We start from the raw sequence: 16,636 nt of genomic DNA on the forward strand, positions 1-16,636 counted from the left end.
TTCAATTGAAGTTGAATGGCAGGCGTATTTATTATTTCATGTTCATTTTCTGGGTTTCAATAAATTAAAAACATTTTATATATTTTAGATATTCTGACAACTTTTCTGACATATTTTGACTGACATATTTTGACAATTTTTCTAATTTTTTTTAATAATTAATTCATAATTTGTAAGGTTTTCTATTCTTTATATCCAATTTTTTAGGTCTTTAAATGAAACCTGTTAAGATCCTTCTGATCGGTATAGTGCTTTCTTGCTAAGGACAATTTAGTTGCCAGATGGATTTGGCTTCCCAGGTTGAGGTCCAGACCCAAATTGGTTTATGATCAGACCCAGTCGAGCGCACACCCGTGTGTTCCCAGACCGAAATTACAGGGTCTGGAAGGAAGTTCGAACGCACTACAGTCTGGACGATGGTCTGGAGATGGTCTGATCTGAGGTCGATTTGGTCTGAAAAATCTGATCAAAGACGGATTCGAGCGCAACTGGGTCTAATCATAACCTCTTCGAGCGCACTTGAGTCTGATCATAGTCTGATTAAGGTCTGGGCAATGGTCTGAATTTGAGTCTGGACCATGGTCTGAAGACGGTCTGATCAGAACACCTTTGGTCTGAAAAGTCTGATCAGAGGTATTTTGGGTCTGGAAAGTCTGATCAGACAAAAATTTGGGTCTTGACCTCAACCTGGGTTTTCCAAGTTTTTTTTCCATTAATTTGTTGGGTTCTTTGTCTTTATTGCACAGACTTTTAACTGAGGACAGAAACAAACTGTAAGAATAGAGGCGGCGCAGATGTTCATTCTTGGTTCTTTTTCCTGAGAGACTAAAGTTGCAGGAGTTTCAACCGATACTATTCATTAACAAAATATGTCAGAGGCACCTATTTCACGCTTCTTCAGCCTTAGTTTGAATTTTCGGTCAGGTATATGGCTGCCAAGTTTTCTTGCTCAACAAGCATGACCTGGATATGTTTGCCCAGAGCTAATTTTGGTGGTCAACCCCAGGCATTAAATCAACCCCTGAGCAGTCCTCTTGAATCCTCACTAGACACTAAATATGCACTTTACTAAAACTATTGAGGAGATAAAAATGCATAGTGTCAAGAGCGGCTCTTAAATTTTGACACCTCTCTCCAATCAATCCGCAACACCCCCCCCCCCCCCCCATCAGCACCACCACCACCACAACCACCCCCGGGTTTAGATATGAGCGGGAGTTTTAGGTTCTGAATGCGCTTATAATATTCTTTTCAGCGGTTCTCAACAAACAAAATTTGAGCACATTTTTAAACACGCAGCTCTTACATAATATCAGCACATCCAAATTCAGCATTTTAAGCAAATTTCTCACAGAAATTCATTACATCATTGAAGACATTTGGGATCTATTCTGTCTTGCCCCCCAGCTTAGCGGGCTTATATTTTTACGACGTCCCCAGGCGCACGTGCTACTTTTTTACATGAAATTATATGTTATTATATAGCACGTTACTAATTTGTAACTGGGGTGTAAAAAACACGGGAGGGGGAACAGAATAGATCCGACATTTCTTACATAAAAACAAAACACTTCAAAATTTTAGCATAGCTCTTAGAAAATTTCAGCACTCCTCAAAACGAGAAATTGCCAGCTCTTCCAGCTTATTCCTTACATAAAATCAGCACATTTTTTATAGCACTTCACACATTTTTTAAGACAGTCCTTAAACAAAATGAAAACAACAAACTTTAGCATAATTTGTACACAATTTTGGCACTTCCGAATAAGAGAAAATTTGAGCGCTTGCAGCACGTTCCTTGCCTATTTCCGTTTTTAAAGGATTTCAAAAGTTTTCGTTTACTAAAATTGCTATTAACTGTTTTTGAGTTATTTCTTAATGTCCCGTCGCCTAATCTTATCAGCAAGTCTCAATGGCCTTCTAAATAGACAACTGAAACTATTTTTAGTCTCAGTTTATATCTTAGCTTTTGATGAATCAGTATCCAAGCAATATAATATATTTAATTTTGAGATTTTGTCAAATTACTTGAAAAACTTTTAGAATGAAACTGAAAATTGTATTTATAAGAAATTAAATCAACCAAAATTTTTTTTCGAACCAAACCATTGTTTTATTCAACGCTTGTCAGCGCATTTCTTATAATTTTTCTAGAAAATCTTGACCCCCTCTCACGTCCCCAACTCATTGTCAAACCCCCGTAAACTCTACAGCCATGATGGTATTATGGCGCTGTGTAAAGGGATTGCGCGGGCGTATAGGGGATGAAACGAGCTGGAAATGGATACTTAAAGTCGTTGGAATATTCCTCCCAATTTTTGCTCCCTACGGTTTGCTTTATTTTTCACATCAGTCTGAGCTACAACTATAGTTTTTAATTGCTCTGGAACGTAGTTCATAGCAATTATTGTAAACGTGTGTGTCTTTTTTATGCAAAATTTTCGCTTGACAATTTTGACTTTTCGAGTGACTTTTACGCCCTTGACTTTTTGCATTTCGCGTGATCTAAAATTCCCTCTCAATCACAATTTCAAGCAGCTGAACTCAATTGGCGGCAATTTAATACTAAAAGTCAAATGAAAAGTGCGCAGAAACTGGTGTCATTTTTTACTTTAAATATTAATAGTGGTATTTGTTAAACTCTAATGTGGTTATTTGAAGCCCACTATAGAACTTCTTAGTCCCATTTAGGCTCCCCATCCCCCCCCCCCCCCGACTGACGCAGGCTGCAATTGATTAGAGCTCCCACTAGTCGTTCAAGAGCAATTCTTCCGACGTTTAGTCGGTTATGTTTAAATTTGCAGAGCGGGGTACCATATTTCTGATTTTCTTAGAAAATAGGATCTGCATTTGTTACAGCAAGGCGTGGAAGTTTCCACTAAAAAAATAAAAATCGAGACTGTTTTTTCTTTAGATCCAAGCTACCCAAGATGCGATGCGCGACCCAAGCGAGTACTGATCAGAGCATCAAGAGAAAAAATCGGCTCTTATCAGACAGACTTGAGTCGCGCATTGGGAGTGCCAGTCCGACTTGAGTTGCGCATAAAGGTGCCTGACCAACTTGCGTCGGGCACTGAGGGTGCCAGACCAACTTGACTGGCACACTGGGCTGGGGTGGCCACACCGACTTCAGTTGCGATTTGGGCTGCCCGAATCACGTCTGTCGCGCACTGGGTGTACTCAAACTGAAAATTTTAACTCTTGAAGTAGCAGTATTCATTGGTGTAATGTATTATTTTCACGAAAATAGACGTCCTTTTATATGTTAAATGATTTCTTCAGTAAAAAAAAAATATTAATTTCAAACAACAAAAAAATTTCAGGTCAACAAAAATGACAAAAACTTAGTCTTTAGCGTGGTCTCTGATGTTAATCAAGTATGAGGGGAAGTCCTCATCAAAAACAGTCCCCTCGGCGCTGAATTATCTCTTCTCTTTTTTCGGGGACTGATTTTATTCGGTTGGATCTTTTGGTTCCGGGCAGACTGTTTAGACTCTTCCTAGACTAAAAAGTTTCTGATCAGACCGTGAAGACACTGGAATGGGCTCTGTTCAGAATATCCAGGCCATACCACAAAACTATCAAGGCTCCAGACCACTCTATAGTTAGACTCTCCAGACTATGAACGGGGTAGTCAGCTGCCGTAGATAGTGCTGCCAGACTCTGCGGAGTGGTCGCGTTTACTCCTATGCACGACATAAGTCGTTTTGATCGAGCTAGCTTGGTTCGCGCTCCTCATCCTGGGATTTTCTCTGTTGTGTTAACAAAAAATCAGGTGATCATTTTTTTGAATTTATAAACGTACTAGCCTTACAAAAAAATGCAAAAGCTGTTTCCCACTTTTCACTTGAAGTAAAGCAAAGTACGCTTTTTGATAGAGTTTTGCATTCATATAGAACGTGACATAGAGAAGTCCAATCAAAAGAAGTCCAATCTAATCAAGGCGATGGAGAAGTCAAAGAAAAATTGTCAGGCACCATCTGCTGAAAATCCTAAATGAAGTTTTGTAAACTTAAAATTTTACAAGAGAACATTATGACTAGATTTTTGTTTACTAGTAGTACGGTTGTCTAAACTGGTAATTTTCTGAGTTTGTGTTCAGGGGCAATATTAGCTTGGAAAATGGTAGGGAAACATTTCAATTTTTTGGTACTCAGCGCCATAAAAAATTGCCCGCTCAAATTGTTGCCCGCTTAATTGAGGAATTAAATAACTGCTGGGTATTTTTAGCCAATGTTTAATGACCGATATATTTCATATAAAGACTTGAGTGGTGTTGTTCAACAGCCTGATGAGCGCCGAGTATTTTACTAGGAGTATTCTATGGAAAAATTCCAAATAATTTTTACAGAATTTAACGATGTCTGAGTATTGGTTTTAACAAATTTTGCCCGCTAATAATGAAATTTCGACTTCTCCCAATTTATAAAAAGAACTATATATTTTGTTATCAATTATTGTCAATGCAATACTTTGAGTTTTTTTAATCAGTGATCCATAGCTTCTGAACTATTTGACGCAGCCCAAAAATTTTTAAAAGTTCGAATATCAGATGATTTTGCGCAAAAATCAGCCAATTTTTGAAAACATTCATGAAATTTTCTTCTAAGTATTACTTAAACACCAACAAAATTATCGCAAAAGGAGGATTATTTTTGGTTTTTTTCCAACTGCTGCCATATTGGCAAGGAATCATGTTTTCAACACAACCAAAAAAAGTCTCAGACAAACAAAAGAAGACTTACAAACATTCGTGAATATTTATGGCTGAATATTTAATATTTCTGAATATTAATGGGCTTTTGATGTCGAATTAAAAATTTCTTGCGCACAAAAATTTTCAACAACCTTTTGATTATTTTTCATTTTCATTGGTCTAATTCGATCCAATAAAAATTATGCTAATTCATTCAAGACTTCGAAATCGATATATCAAATAACCAAGGATCTGCTTCAACATATCGCCGATATTGAGCTCCAGACCGAAAAGGCCTCTGATCAGACCGACCCAGGCTGAATTGTCCTCTGATTATACTATCGTGTGCGCTCGAATCACTCTATCGTCAGACTAAAGTGCGCTCAAAAAAGTCTGATAAGAAAACGATTTTGAACATAAACAAATCCCTCAATATCGCAATAATATATTCATGTCATGAAGCTAACAAAAAGCCAATTCTAAAAATTTTACTAATGACAAGAAAACCCAAGTGACGAAAAAAATATTGAGTATGCCATTATTTCAAGGTTTTAACTGAATAGATGAACTTATACAGCTTTTTATAATACCGTCATGATGTACAGTGATTCAAAACCTTTTCATGAGGGTACAGGCAGTCGCTATTAGGTGGACCCCTTGATTCTGATCAACTCCATCAGACTCTCATCAGATCAGAATGCTGCTATATTGTTAACTCTTAGCAGAGACAACATCCGAAGTGGCCTCTGATCAGACAAATTCGAAACCATTGTCCAGACAAAATTACGCTCGAAGCTTTTTCCAGACCATGTGATTCGAGCGCATCGAGAACATGTGCGCGCTCGATGATGGTCTGATCAGAGGTCAATTCGGTTTGGTCACCTCGACCTGGCGCAGTTTCTTCGTCTATTGAGTAAAATTTTGATGAGATGTGGTCGGAACATTGTATTCTAATTTCAAACTAATTTTCAAAATTAAGCATTAGAGGAAATTAATAGAAAAGCACACTAAAAATGAATTAGAATTAAGCTTCGTAGTAACGTGAATTATAGAATTCGATTGGTCGCTAAAGAAGCACGAGCTAGGTTGTTCTTACGTACAAAACTAACTATTCGCAATATACAAATCTAATAATCAATATGAACTGCGTATGATATGATTATAAGTTTAGCTGATAGAATGAAGTTTGAAAGCTTTTAGCAAATAAAAATTGACAATTCTTGCTACCACTTAGGGAGAAAATAAGGCGTATATTATTCCTAGCAAGTCTTTTTTCGTTCAACTTTGCTTTATCATAAAAGTACATAACAAAAAATATTCAATTTAGATCTATTTTCAAGATGTGATCACATGCAAGAACAGTCCACAAGAAATGAATAAAATATGATATCAGACAACGAGTGATGAAGAGCACAAAATTATACTGAGGAACGAAAATCCACAAAATTATACTAAAAAGGAACGAAAATCCAAATCTTTAACTTATTGCAACATTTTTTGCACTTTTCAAATTCAGAACTTAAATAGCATAAAATTTACTCGTGAACACACTTAAAAATTTGCATTTTTGTTCCTTTTTAACAAATTGAATTTTGACGGGAAGTATTTAAGGCAATAAATCTAGTTCGCTATTGAAATTCGTCATCTTTCTCAACATCCGAAGTCCATAACGTCAGGTTATCCCTCAATAATTGCATGATCAAATTTGCATCCTTGTAGAAATCGTCTCCAACACTGTCGAATTCGGCAATTGCGTCATCAAACGCCGTTTTAGCCACTTTGCATGCGCGGTTAGGATCGTTCATTATCTCGTACAGAAATACTGAGTAATTCAGCTGTAATCCAAGTCGTATTGGATGCGTTGTCGAAAGTTTAAAAGACTCGCTCTTCGCCTCCTCGTACGCCTGTTGCGCAAGTTTTGCCGACGTTGCTTGTCTATTATTCTCGCTTTCGATTTCAGCACAATAACGGTAATAATCGCCTAGCATTTTACGGTAGAACACTAAACTTTCCACACCTCCGTGAGTTTGAGCGTTTGTGATCAAATGGGTGTGGAGTAAACCCAAAATATCTTTGCAAAGAACATCCAGTTCTCTTTCTATTTCTTCGCGGTACGTTTTGGCAACTTCGGTTTTTCCCTCGTCGTCCGACTTTAATTTCGAACGCATTTCGATATTGGATGTTACGCGCCAAGCTGCGCGTCGCGAGCCCACGGCATTTTTGTAGGCTACTGAAAGAAGATTTCGTTCTTCGGCTGATACGGGTTTTGATTGGTCGAGAATTTCAACAGCCTTTTTCATGCATTCCGCCATATCATCGAATCTGTCGGCTTGCTCGGCCATTCTAGCCATTTGTACATAGTGTTCGTGTGACATTGTGAAATATTGCTTAATTGGATTTATTACAATTTAATCCACAGAGTTTTTCGCATTTGTAATGAAATTTTGAGGGAATTCACCTTTTCTAATATCTGAAAAGCGACAAGTAATGCTTAAACAGTTTAAATATTCTTAATATTCTGTATAAAATTCTCTGTATCGTCTACCATCTGAGTTTAAATCTAATCTAATCTAATATCGCAACTTTTGATACTGTAACCCAATTTGTTAATTTAAAGTTGATTGCTCTAAGTTTCTTTAAAAAGACAATTTGAAAAAATGAGATAAATGCAAACAGACTTAAGAAAAATCAATTTAAGTTTTTTTTTAAAGTTAGTTCCAAAAGCGAACTACGAAAACAAGTGCTTTCAACATATGAGTTGGAGCTTTTCTCGTCTGGAGCAATTAAATTGGCTTTAAAAGTGAAGTTTTATGCCTATAGTCTCAAATACTATGTCAAGCATCACTTCTAAAATTCACGCAAAATATACATCTTGCATTGTACTATTTTAATTCGCACCGAAAATTTAACTCTAAGTGATTGAAAAAAACTATAATTTCAAAACGTTTTAGTCAAAAAAGATATCGCCAAATCACTGATACAAAACAGTACGAAATTTGCTCGTAGAGTCAGAGCGCATTTAGCAGAACAAGACAACGTAAAAGAAGCTTTCAAAGATATATAATTTGTGCGTGAACATTCTTTGATACACTTTAATACAAATAGTCCAGGGTTATCAATCATAAAATATCGTTAAAAAATACTAGATCATATATGACTCTGATTAATCATAAGAAGCGGATATGATTCGCATGATTTCGCATCCATGGAATGTAAGAATTATACACCCGGACCAGCAACCAGATTTCCACTAATACGGCCAACGAAAGGACAAAAACCGAAAACTGTGTCATAAAAGACAACAAAGAATTTTAAAAAAAAACACACATACACAATAAACCGACTAACGTCGGACGAATTGCTACGCTGACTAATCACCCCTACGCTACAGGTGTTATGTACAGATTTCTCCGGCAATCCGTTTTTATTTTAGCAGCTTAAATTCTGAATGCACACAATTCAAATCGCTCAAAAAAATCAACAATCAAGCGCAAAAAAGTCATTCAAGAAGTACCAAAAAAACTTCCAGAAAAAACAATCAAAATTTTTCATATAAAAGGCACACACGTTGACAACAATTGCTTCAAACTTGGTTTGACAACAATATAAAAACAAAACACAAATTCATGTATATTTGAAACAGTATTTCATAACGTTACTAGGAAATAACTTGACACATATGGACAAAAAATCACATCCAGTAACTGATTAAATACCGCAGAATAAAATCAGTTCCGAGAATAATATGAAATTAACCAAGAAAAATTGTGTAAACTGTTACCAACACAAACTCTTTGTACTAATTGTGATCCAAAGAACTTTATTTATTTTACTCTTATTAGACGAGAACACATTATTTAAATTCAAAATGAGCAAAATATTCTTTAGCAAATTTGGCTGTTCTAAACACGCGTAGCTATGTTAACGGAACAGCACCAGACTAACCTGCAATTAACTCTTTAACCATTAGATGTATTCATTTTTAGCATCTCATAAAAATCTCAGTGGCATCAAATAAAAAACTTTGATAACATAATATCGAAGCACGATCAAAAATAATAGCATAGACAAAATAGCGTTAAGCTATATTACACTTTAGTAGGAGCAATCGAATAAAATGAAACGTTTAAACTCGCAGAAAAAATAAAGCTCGAAAAACTTTGAACAAAAACGGATCAGACAGAAAACTAATTTCGATGATAATAAATATACTTGACGTCGAACCGAAATTCGTTGATGTCAGACATGAAAAAATGATTAAGTAAACGATCCTTAAATTTATATAGCTACTCTAAATAAAATATTGTATATATAAGTACAAAAATATGTGCTTATTTAATCCAGTTTTGAATAAGTTAAATTTGGGCTAGGGTGTCGCAGCTAAGGCGTGACGCCGTACGACTTGAAAACTGAAGTAAAATCAATAACTCTTATTATCAAAACAAATTGTTTTGAAATTGATTGGTAGAAATCTTGACTGGAGCTCCTTTAAAAAAAGCATCACTGGTTCCACGAAAAAGGGTTTTCTGGTAATTTATTTTAGATTGATTTGAAATGTTGGAAGAATTTTGCATGATAAATTGATTCTATCAAAATCTTGCAAAATATAAACAACAAATGTCGGGCGATTTGGTCTCAAACGGCTGGCGAGCGGTTGGATTCGTCAGAAGGAGGCAGTTTAATTGAGGGGGTCAAGAGTACGAAGTTACGCGTGGAATAAGTTGGATTGGGTTGGACGAGGGCGGGGTTAGAGAAGAGTGGGAGTGAAATTTTATGTCTAATCAACAGTTTCGGTTAATCGAATACTTAGACCAGTAAGGCGACCGACTTTACGAGAACTTCTTAAAGCCTTGCGGGTTTTCCCCGTTTATGAGAACGAAAAGTCAAATGGACAACGAAAAAAGAACTATCATAAAGAAAGTAGGAAAAACCTTGCGAGTGTTCATTTAAAAAAGATCAGCAGGACTAATATAATTGCTACAAACTTTGTTTGAGAGCAATTAAATACGCATATTTGCAGGAATCCTACGACCTCTGCGAGACAGTATGAAACGAAGTCGTTTAATGAGAAATGTTAATTTGTTATTGTTAAAAAATATAAATTGCTTTTAGCTGTTTCAAACTTGGTACTTCTACTTACCACGCATCTTGGCATCTATAAAGCAGCACTAAGGATATGTTAAGTATTGATAGGAATCGCTCTAAAGACCCAAAAACTTGCTTTATATCTTCTCTCTTATACTTCATGCCTTTTTAAAGTTTAAATATACCCGAATGGCTTTTCACAAAAATTAGTTTTTAGGTCTTTTCTACATTTTCTACCGAATTTCTACCTTGATACAACACTCAACAAAAATTTTGGACTTTAAAACGTGGATGGCAGTCTATGACATTTTGCGAAAGAGTTCAGCAACTAGTTTGCAAAATTTGTTCCCATTATAATCCTATGTGGCTACAATCTAATCCCCCATTTTACAGCAATTATATTACAACGGGGGGTGGGGCGGCTATGCTATATCAATGTGGGGCTACAAAAGTATGGAATAAGAGAGAGGGGGTTTACTTTTACGGGGTTATTATGGGAAAGAGACGAAAGCATATAATAACCACAGTCCGTGTTTACAAACTAATTTTCAGCGATAATTTTCAATGAGAGCACGCATTAACGAAAAACAACATATATTGAGAAGTTAGTACGCAATTTATGTCGAAAGGGATCCAAATTCAACTTTTTGGTCAGAAAAATAAAATTGAGACCCCAATTGGCAGTTTTTAGGACGACTAAAAAAGATGTCACGCATCTCGAATTTCATTGGCTGACGAAATCCGCGCTCGTTTCTCATTGGTAGCCGACAAGTCGAGTGATAGTCGGGAATCGTGTTCGAAGAGTCATGCACTTCTCTCTGTCGATAAACAGGGAGTCCTGCTTGTATGCAATCTCGGTTTCCAGCTCCTTGCGAGTGTTCATCAAATCTGCTCGGCTTTGTCGAGCTTCGGCTAATTTGTCCTCGAGTGCCGCAATCGAGGCCTTGATCTCCTGAACTTCTTCCAACAGTCTGAAAAGGACAAAAAATTATTTATACTGGAAAGGAGACAAAAAAGCTGCAATATTCAGTATTAAAATTCCGAAGAAACCATAATGTTAAGTGGAATGGAACTATTACATTAAATTCAATCTAACATAGCCGGCAGTTTGCCGGAAAATAGCCGCGATAGACGCTTGTGGTCTTCCATGAATTGAAACAACTAAAGAAATAAGATAGACAGATCGACCACCAGTCCCTTAATAGACCACTAGACTTTTTGGGATAGATTCGGACTGTCAATTTTATGACACATAAGCTCTATAAAGAGAAAGCCCTAATAGAGCTTTTCAAAATTAAAATTCGAAATCAAAAACTCTAATACTCAAGAATTAGGGCATATAAGTTTGGCATTACTTAGATGCACACTATTGATCTTCAACTATAGTAAACGTTCATAAAATTTAAAGTTCCATAAGTGAGTTCAGAAGTCATTTTTATAGTGAGGTAAGTCATGCAATTGACCTAAAAGCAGAAATGACGTCGCGCACACAGATTTTAACTGCAAAGCAGTAGAAGTCACTGAAGTCATTGAAAAAGTCAATTCCAAGAAGTCAGGTCGTAAGAATCATCGATGGAGACGACGAACTAAAAAAACATAGCAGGACAAGTCCCGAAACACAATTCAAAGAATTGAATTGAAAGACTAGAAGTACTCTACCTGACCAGCCGATCAATTGAACAATGCCAGCCAAAACACAAACCAAATCGTCTAAAAAATTGAGAAACTAAAATAATCAAACACATATATTCATTGCTAAAACTCTTGAAGCTTTTACCGTAAGGAAAAATTTGATCCCTTTTTCATATCTCAAAAATATGTTTGCAACAAATTTTTGTTTTGGAAATTTTCCCACTATTATCTCTGCAAGACCTGAAAAAAAGTCATTGGCACTTGAAGATCGAATAACTCGAAAACGATCAAAATTTTTTTTTACAAAAATGAAATTAATTATAAAATTTAATGAAATGTTGCCAAAAATTGCAATAGTAATATCTTCAGAATCATTTCTGTGTCTCTAGAGGCTATCCACTAACCCAACTCCAAGGCCTAAGAAATTCATTTGTTCATAGATCGATAGGGAAAAATTTTTAGAAAAAATTTCAAATTTCAAAAAAAAAAGAAATATCGTGCTATTAAAATGTTGAAAACTAATCAATTGCCCCATAGCAACTATTTAATAACATACTACCAAACCATTCATGAGATTATCTGGCTACTGATGTAAGAAAAACTGAACAAATGACAAAAGTTTTAAAAAAACTTTGAAAAAATTGCAAATTTTATAAAAAAATTTTTAAAAATCGAAAGACTAAATTGTTGAAAATAATCCATTGGAACTAACAAATCCACTGAAACTAAACACCATACACTAAATTTTTATCAGACCGTGGAATAAGTTTATGGCACTCAAGAATGGACAAATATCAAAAAATGACAATAAATTTTTTAAAAAAATTACAGATTTCATTTAAAAAAATGCTTAAATTCGAGACATAAAAATGTTGAAAACCAATCCATTGGTACTAGAAACTGTTCAGTGCCCTATTATCAAGCCTTTAAGGGGATTACCTGTCCTTGAAGCTGGAAAACTCAAAAAATGACAAAAAATTTTTAAAAAACTTGAAAAAAATTGCAAAAATTAGTATCATTTTGCGTGTTTGTGTTTATAGTACCAAATCATATAGCTCATTAATTTATCATAACATGTAATTTTGTCTCGCAAAATGCCTTCATCAACTTTTAAAAACTTCATCCTAAGACTAATCAAACAAAAAACAGAAAAAAAAATACAAAAAACATGAAAAATTGCACCATTTCGCGTCCAAAAACTCCTAAAAATGACCTTTTAACCTTAAATTAAGGCCATCCCAGCAGCTGCACCACTCTAAGTACATGAAGGACTTCTAAAGACCACTTTGGGTCTCTAATGAAACTTAATGCCCACTGGGCTTTACCTGTTTATCCCGTTTTGAATGATCAAAGTCATTGAAAAATGTGTGAACACATCTTAAAAAAAACACAGCGCCCCAATACAATTCAAATTCTCTGAATTGTAAAAAACCACGATGTTCCCCATAATAGCCGCTATCGCTTCGCGGCTATTAATAAATGAATCTTTAATACCATTTCATGGGTTTGCGTTGCTCTGGCTTTACTTGCTCTGTAAGAAAAATCTGTATAAAAATTTTTCGTTCAGAACAATTTTACAAAATGTCAACCCTTTTATGGTTTGTTCAGGAGCTACCCGGGTTGCTCATCATACAAAATTGTTAGTAGTTATACGAGGATCATATATGATTTCTGAGTAGTCATACAAGGATCGTACTAGGAAATACGTTATGATTTGTATGACATCATATATGATCCTAGTATGACTAATAAGATGTGGCGACCCTGGTATGTTACGAGTTCAATTGAAAAATGGAGTTTCAGACAAAGAATTACCCTTTCAACAAGATGTGAAACTATGGATCTCTGGGGTGCAAAAATAGACGGTAGTATATGTTAGGATCATTTTGAGGTACGGTAAGCCACTGAAACTCCTGTGATCTTCTGCAAGTGTTAAAATGCCAAATCTCTGCTGTGTCAGATTCTAAATGGCCAGATTTTAAAACTGCTGAAAATTTAAAATTTCCAAGTGCGTGTTTCAAGCAAGGTTACGTGAGCGCTAAAGTTACTTCAAAATTGTTGCTTATCTCTATCCACCGAGCGCTTCTCGATTAATGTCACATTTTCTCAGTGACTTCATCAGGGTCACGTGACCTATGCTTCTGATCATACGCAACCGAAAACTTAGAATCTGTTCAAAATCCTGTCAATCTTCGAGCATACTATTCGATCGAAATAAGGCAATTTACAATGTTGGGGTATCAGTTAGTGTACGCGCGTGAAGAAAAATATCTGTAACAAGAGTATATCATGATGGAAGCTGACCTTCTCTGGGCTGGGTCGTCGCATAACTCGTTGTTGGGTCTGTGAGTTCTGTACTCCAGTCTGCTCTGGGCCACTTTCATCGGCTCCTCTTTCTCTCGGATAGCCAGTTTCAAGTCCTCAATATTCTTCTCTTGAGATGTGATCTCCTTACACGTCTAGAACACAAAAACACACCCAATACGCAAAAACTGAATGTTAAAGTTTAGATTTTATTGTTATGCTTTGTACTTACAGAGTTATTAATGGATTGTAACGGTGCATTGAGACCAAAAGAGGCCATTAATAACTATTGTCAAAAATAGCTGTACGTGATTATTTATCAGCGAAAGTGCTTTTGTGTACGATTTCATTTACGATCCTTTATTGGATCTTTTTAATGCACAACTCTCTAAATTTGAGCAAATTAGAGACGTGCCTAATTTTTAAATCCGCAATTATCTTAGTATTAAAATTCTAATAGCTAAAGATCACGCTAATTGTCTATTGATAATACCTCTGTCTATTATTAAGTCAGCTGTCTAATAATTCGATGCAAAGACGGTTGCTCACTAACAGGCAGTATGGATGGACAGCTGAAGTAATCTTTAGAATCAGTGTACACTTTGATGCCTAAACTGCATCAAAACGAAGGCGTACAATAATCACGCACGCTTGTAAATTAAGCATAGACTTAATGCCCGGACAGGAGGGCGCTTGCACCCGAGTGCTGGGCACGAGTGCTGGAACCGAGTGCTGGGCAAGATTCTATTGTAATGTATTAAGAAGAATCAAAGAGTATGAAAGTGTTGAAATTCATTTGAAATTAAAGTTAAGTGTACAATTTCGCAGATTACTGGAAGAAATGTTTTCTACTTAAAAATATACAGGAGTTCAAATAAATCAAACGTCTCCGATAGCGAAGCCGCCGATTAATTACATCAGTTTTATTCAAGTTTCAGAAGTTAGATTTCTTAGTTTGAAAGATTGCACTGAGAAAAGGATGCAGACGCAGCAGATAAGTCAAGTGAAATCATTGAAAACCAAAAAGTGGACGCAGAATAATCTGTGAAAATGGGTCGAAAAGTAGCTGTGTCTAATCTGCTTACAGAGCCCAATGTACAATTTCATCATTAACATGAAAGATTGAACTTAAAGAACTGAATGTCTAATTTCTTTGTCCTAAACTTACTGTCCTATAGGACACTAAAATTAGGACAAAAAATTAGACTTTAACTTCTTTAAGTTCAATCTTTCAAGTTACCGATGAAATCGTACATTGGGTTCTGTAAGCAGATTAGATGCAGCTACTTTTCGACCCAATTTCACCACCTCCATCCTCATTTTTGGTTTTCAATGATTTCACTTGACTTATCTGCTGCGTCTACGTCCTTTTACAACTGGGTACGTTGAAAAGCAGTAGTAAACAATTTACTTAAAATTGAAGTAAGCTTGCAAAAAACTTGGTGTCAAATAACATTTGACTGAAAGACGCTGGAAAGTACGGCATTTCTTTAGTATAAGTAAAAAAAAAATTCAAAACCAATTAAATATATACGAATAAAAGTGTATTTTTGTTGGAGTCAAAAACAATATATTCCCATTAACGAGCCATTGAAGAAAAAGAAAAACGTGTCCGTTGTCCAAAAATTGTTAACAGTTAGGAAGACGTGATTACAAATGTTTTAGGTTAATTAATTTTCCTACTCCACAAATTATGCTCCACGAAAGACTGATAGTTCACAATTTTTAAATACCAAAATATTAATGGACTTCCGTTTATTCCAACCGAGGCCCATGACAAATTAACTAAATTTTGATAAGAAACGTATATTGAATGTTTTAATTAAATTTTCTTTATTTTGGAAACTCATTTTAAACAGATGAGCTTTCCCAAAAATTTAGATAGTCATTATTTTCAAAACGCCATATTAAGTGAGAAATTTTCCTAACGTTGTATTCGTCAGTGATGACATAAATATGAAATATTTAGCAAATGTGATAAAAAAACACTCAATTATGCAAAACTGAATCTGCCGAGATGATCGCTTGTATATTTTGTTCAATACTCTTCATGAATCTTCTGGAAGCACCGATAAAATTGGAAAACCATTAGTGAAACATAATCACCCTGGCCAAGACCGGACAATAATAATGCAAGATCTTGCAAGACGAAGTTAATCTAACAAGATTCTTAAAAGTTTGTTCCTGTACCTCATTAGCTCTTATTGGCGCATCAAATTTCATCCTGCGTACACATCGTCCGATTAAAAGTTGTTCGTCAGTTTTAAAGTTATTAAAACGTGTGACAGAACGAAAGAAAAATAACTTTAAAAAAACGTAGTCAATAAGTAGCAGTTTTTCTTCTGATCTTTTGACTTTTAGTCCTCAAAAACGGTATAAACCGGTAGTGCCTGACGCGTATTAAGTTCTCTTAGAACCTTACGGCTTAATAATCTCTGAGTGTGCGATTCGCCGAATCTTCTTTGGAGACATAAATTCATAACGCAAAGGGCAGTTCTCAAAAGTTCACCCTCTCACTTCACCCTTCCCCCAAGCCTCACCCCATTCACCTAATTCCAGCTACGCACGAAGTCAACATCTTGTCAGTCGTTTGAGAAAATTATGTTCACGATCAATTATGTTCACAATTTCTGTTATTTTTGCTCAAATTTAACCAAATTTAGTAAAAATATGTTGCAACTGTTCAAGAGAGTTTCATTAATTTAAGCATTGAAGAAAGAAAAGGGTTGATGAATTGCTTGATCTACTTTATCCTCTAAAAATTTGGCCAAATTTTTGGGAACTCAGCCTTATAAGACACGCTCGACTTCCCACTCTACTCTACCCCTCCTCCCATGCCACTCTAATGTCCCTTCAATTAAGCTAAAGATAGCTAACTGCAGCTACTGAGAAAGTCAACCTCTTGTAGGCCGTTTGAGA

At 35.6% G+C, this 16,636-nt stretch overlaps 1 protein-coding gene and 1 pseudogene across 1 annotated transcript in view; both read right to left on the bottom strand.

The window, feature by feature from the left end:
- Positions 1–5,626: 5,626 nt before the first annotated feature.
- Positions 5,627–7,234, bottom strand: LOC142352172 (14-3-3 protein gamma pseudogene; annotated as a pseudogene).
- A 2,741-nt stretch (positions 7,235–9,975) lies between these two features.
- LOC142352251 (tektin-4-like) overlaps positions 9,976–16,636 on the bottom strand; it is a 29,480-nt gene continuing 22,819 nt past the window's right edge. Inside the window, exons 9-10 of the mRNA XM_075404727.1 lie at positions 13,718–13,872; positions 9,976–10,752 (exon numbers count right to left, since the gene is read on the bottom strand). Of these exons, the coding sequence (XP_075260842.1) occupies positions 10,536–10,752; positions 13,718–13,872 (372 nt within the window). The 3' untranslated portion in view covers positions 9,976–10,535. The remainder of the gene's footprint in view (positions 10,753–13,717; positions 13,873–16,636) is intronic.

Source organism: Convolutriloba macropyga, chromosome 13, assembly GCF_964194025.1.
Source record: "Convolutriloba macropyga chromosome 13, txConMacr16.3, whole genome shotgun sequence".
In the NCBI taxonomy this organism is placed as follows: Eukaryota; Metazoa; Xenacoelomorpha; order Acoela; family Convolutidae; genus Convolutriloba; species Convolutriloba macropyga.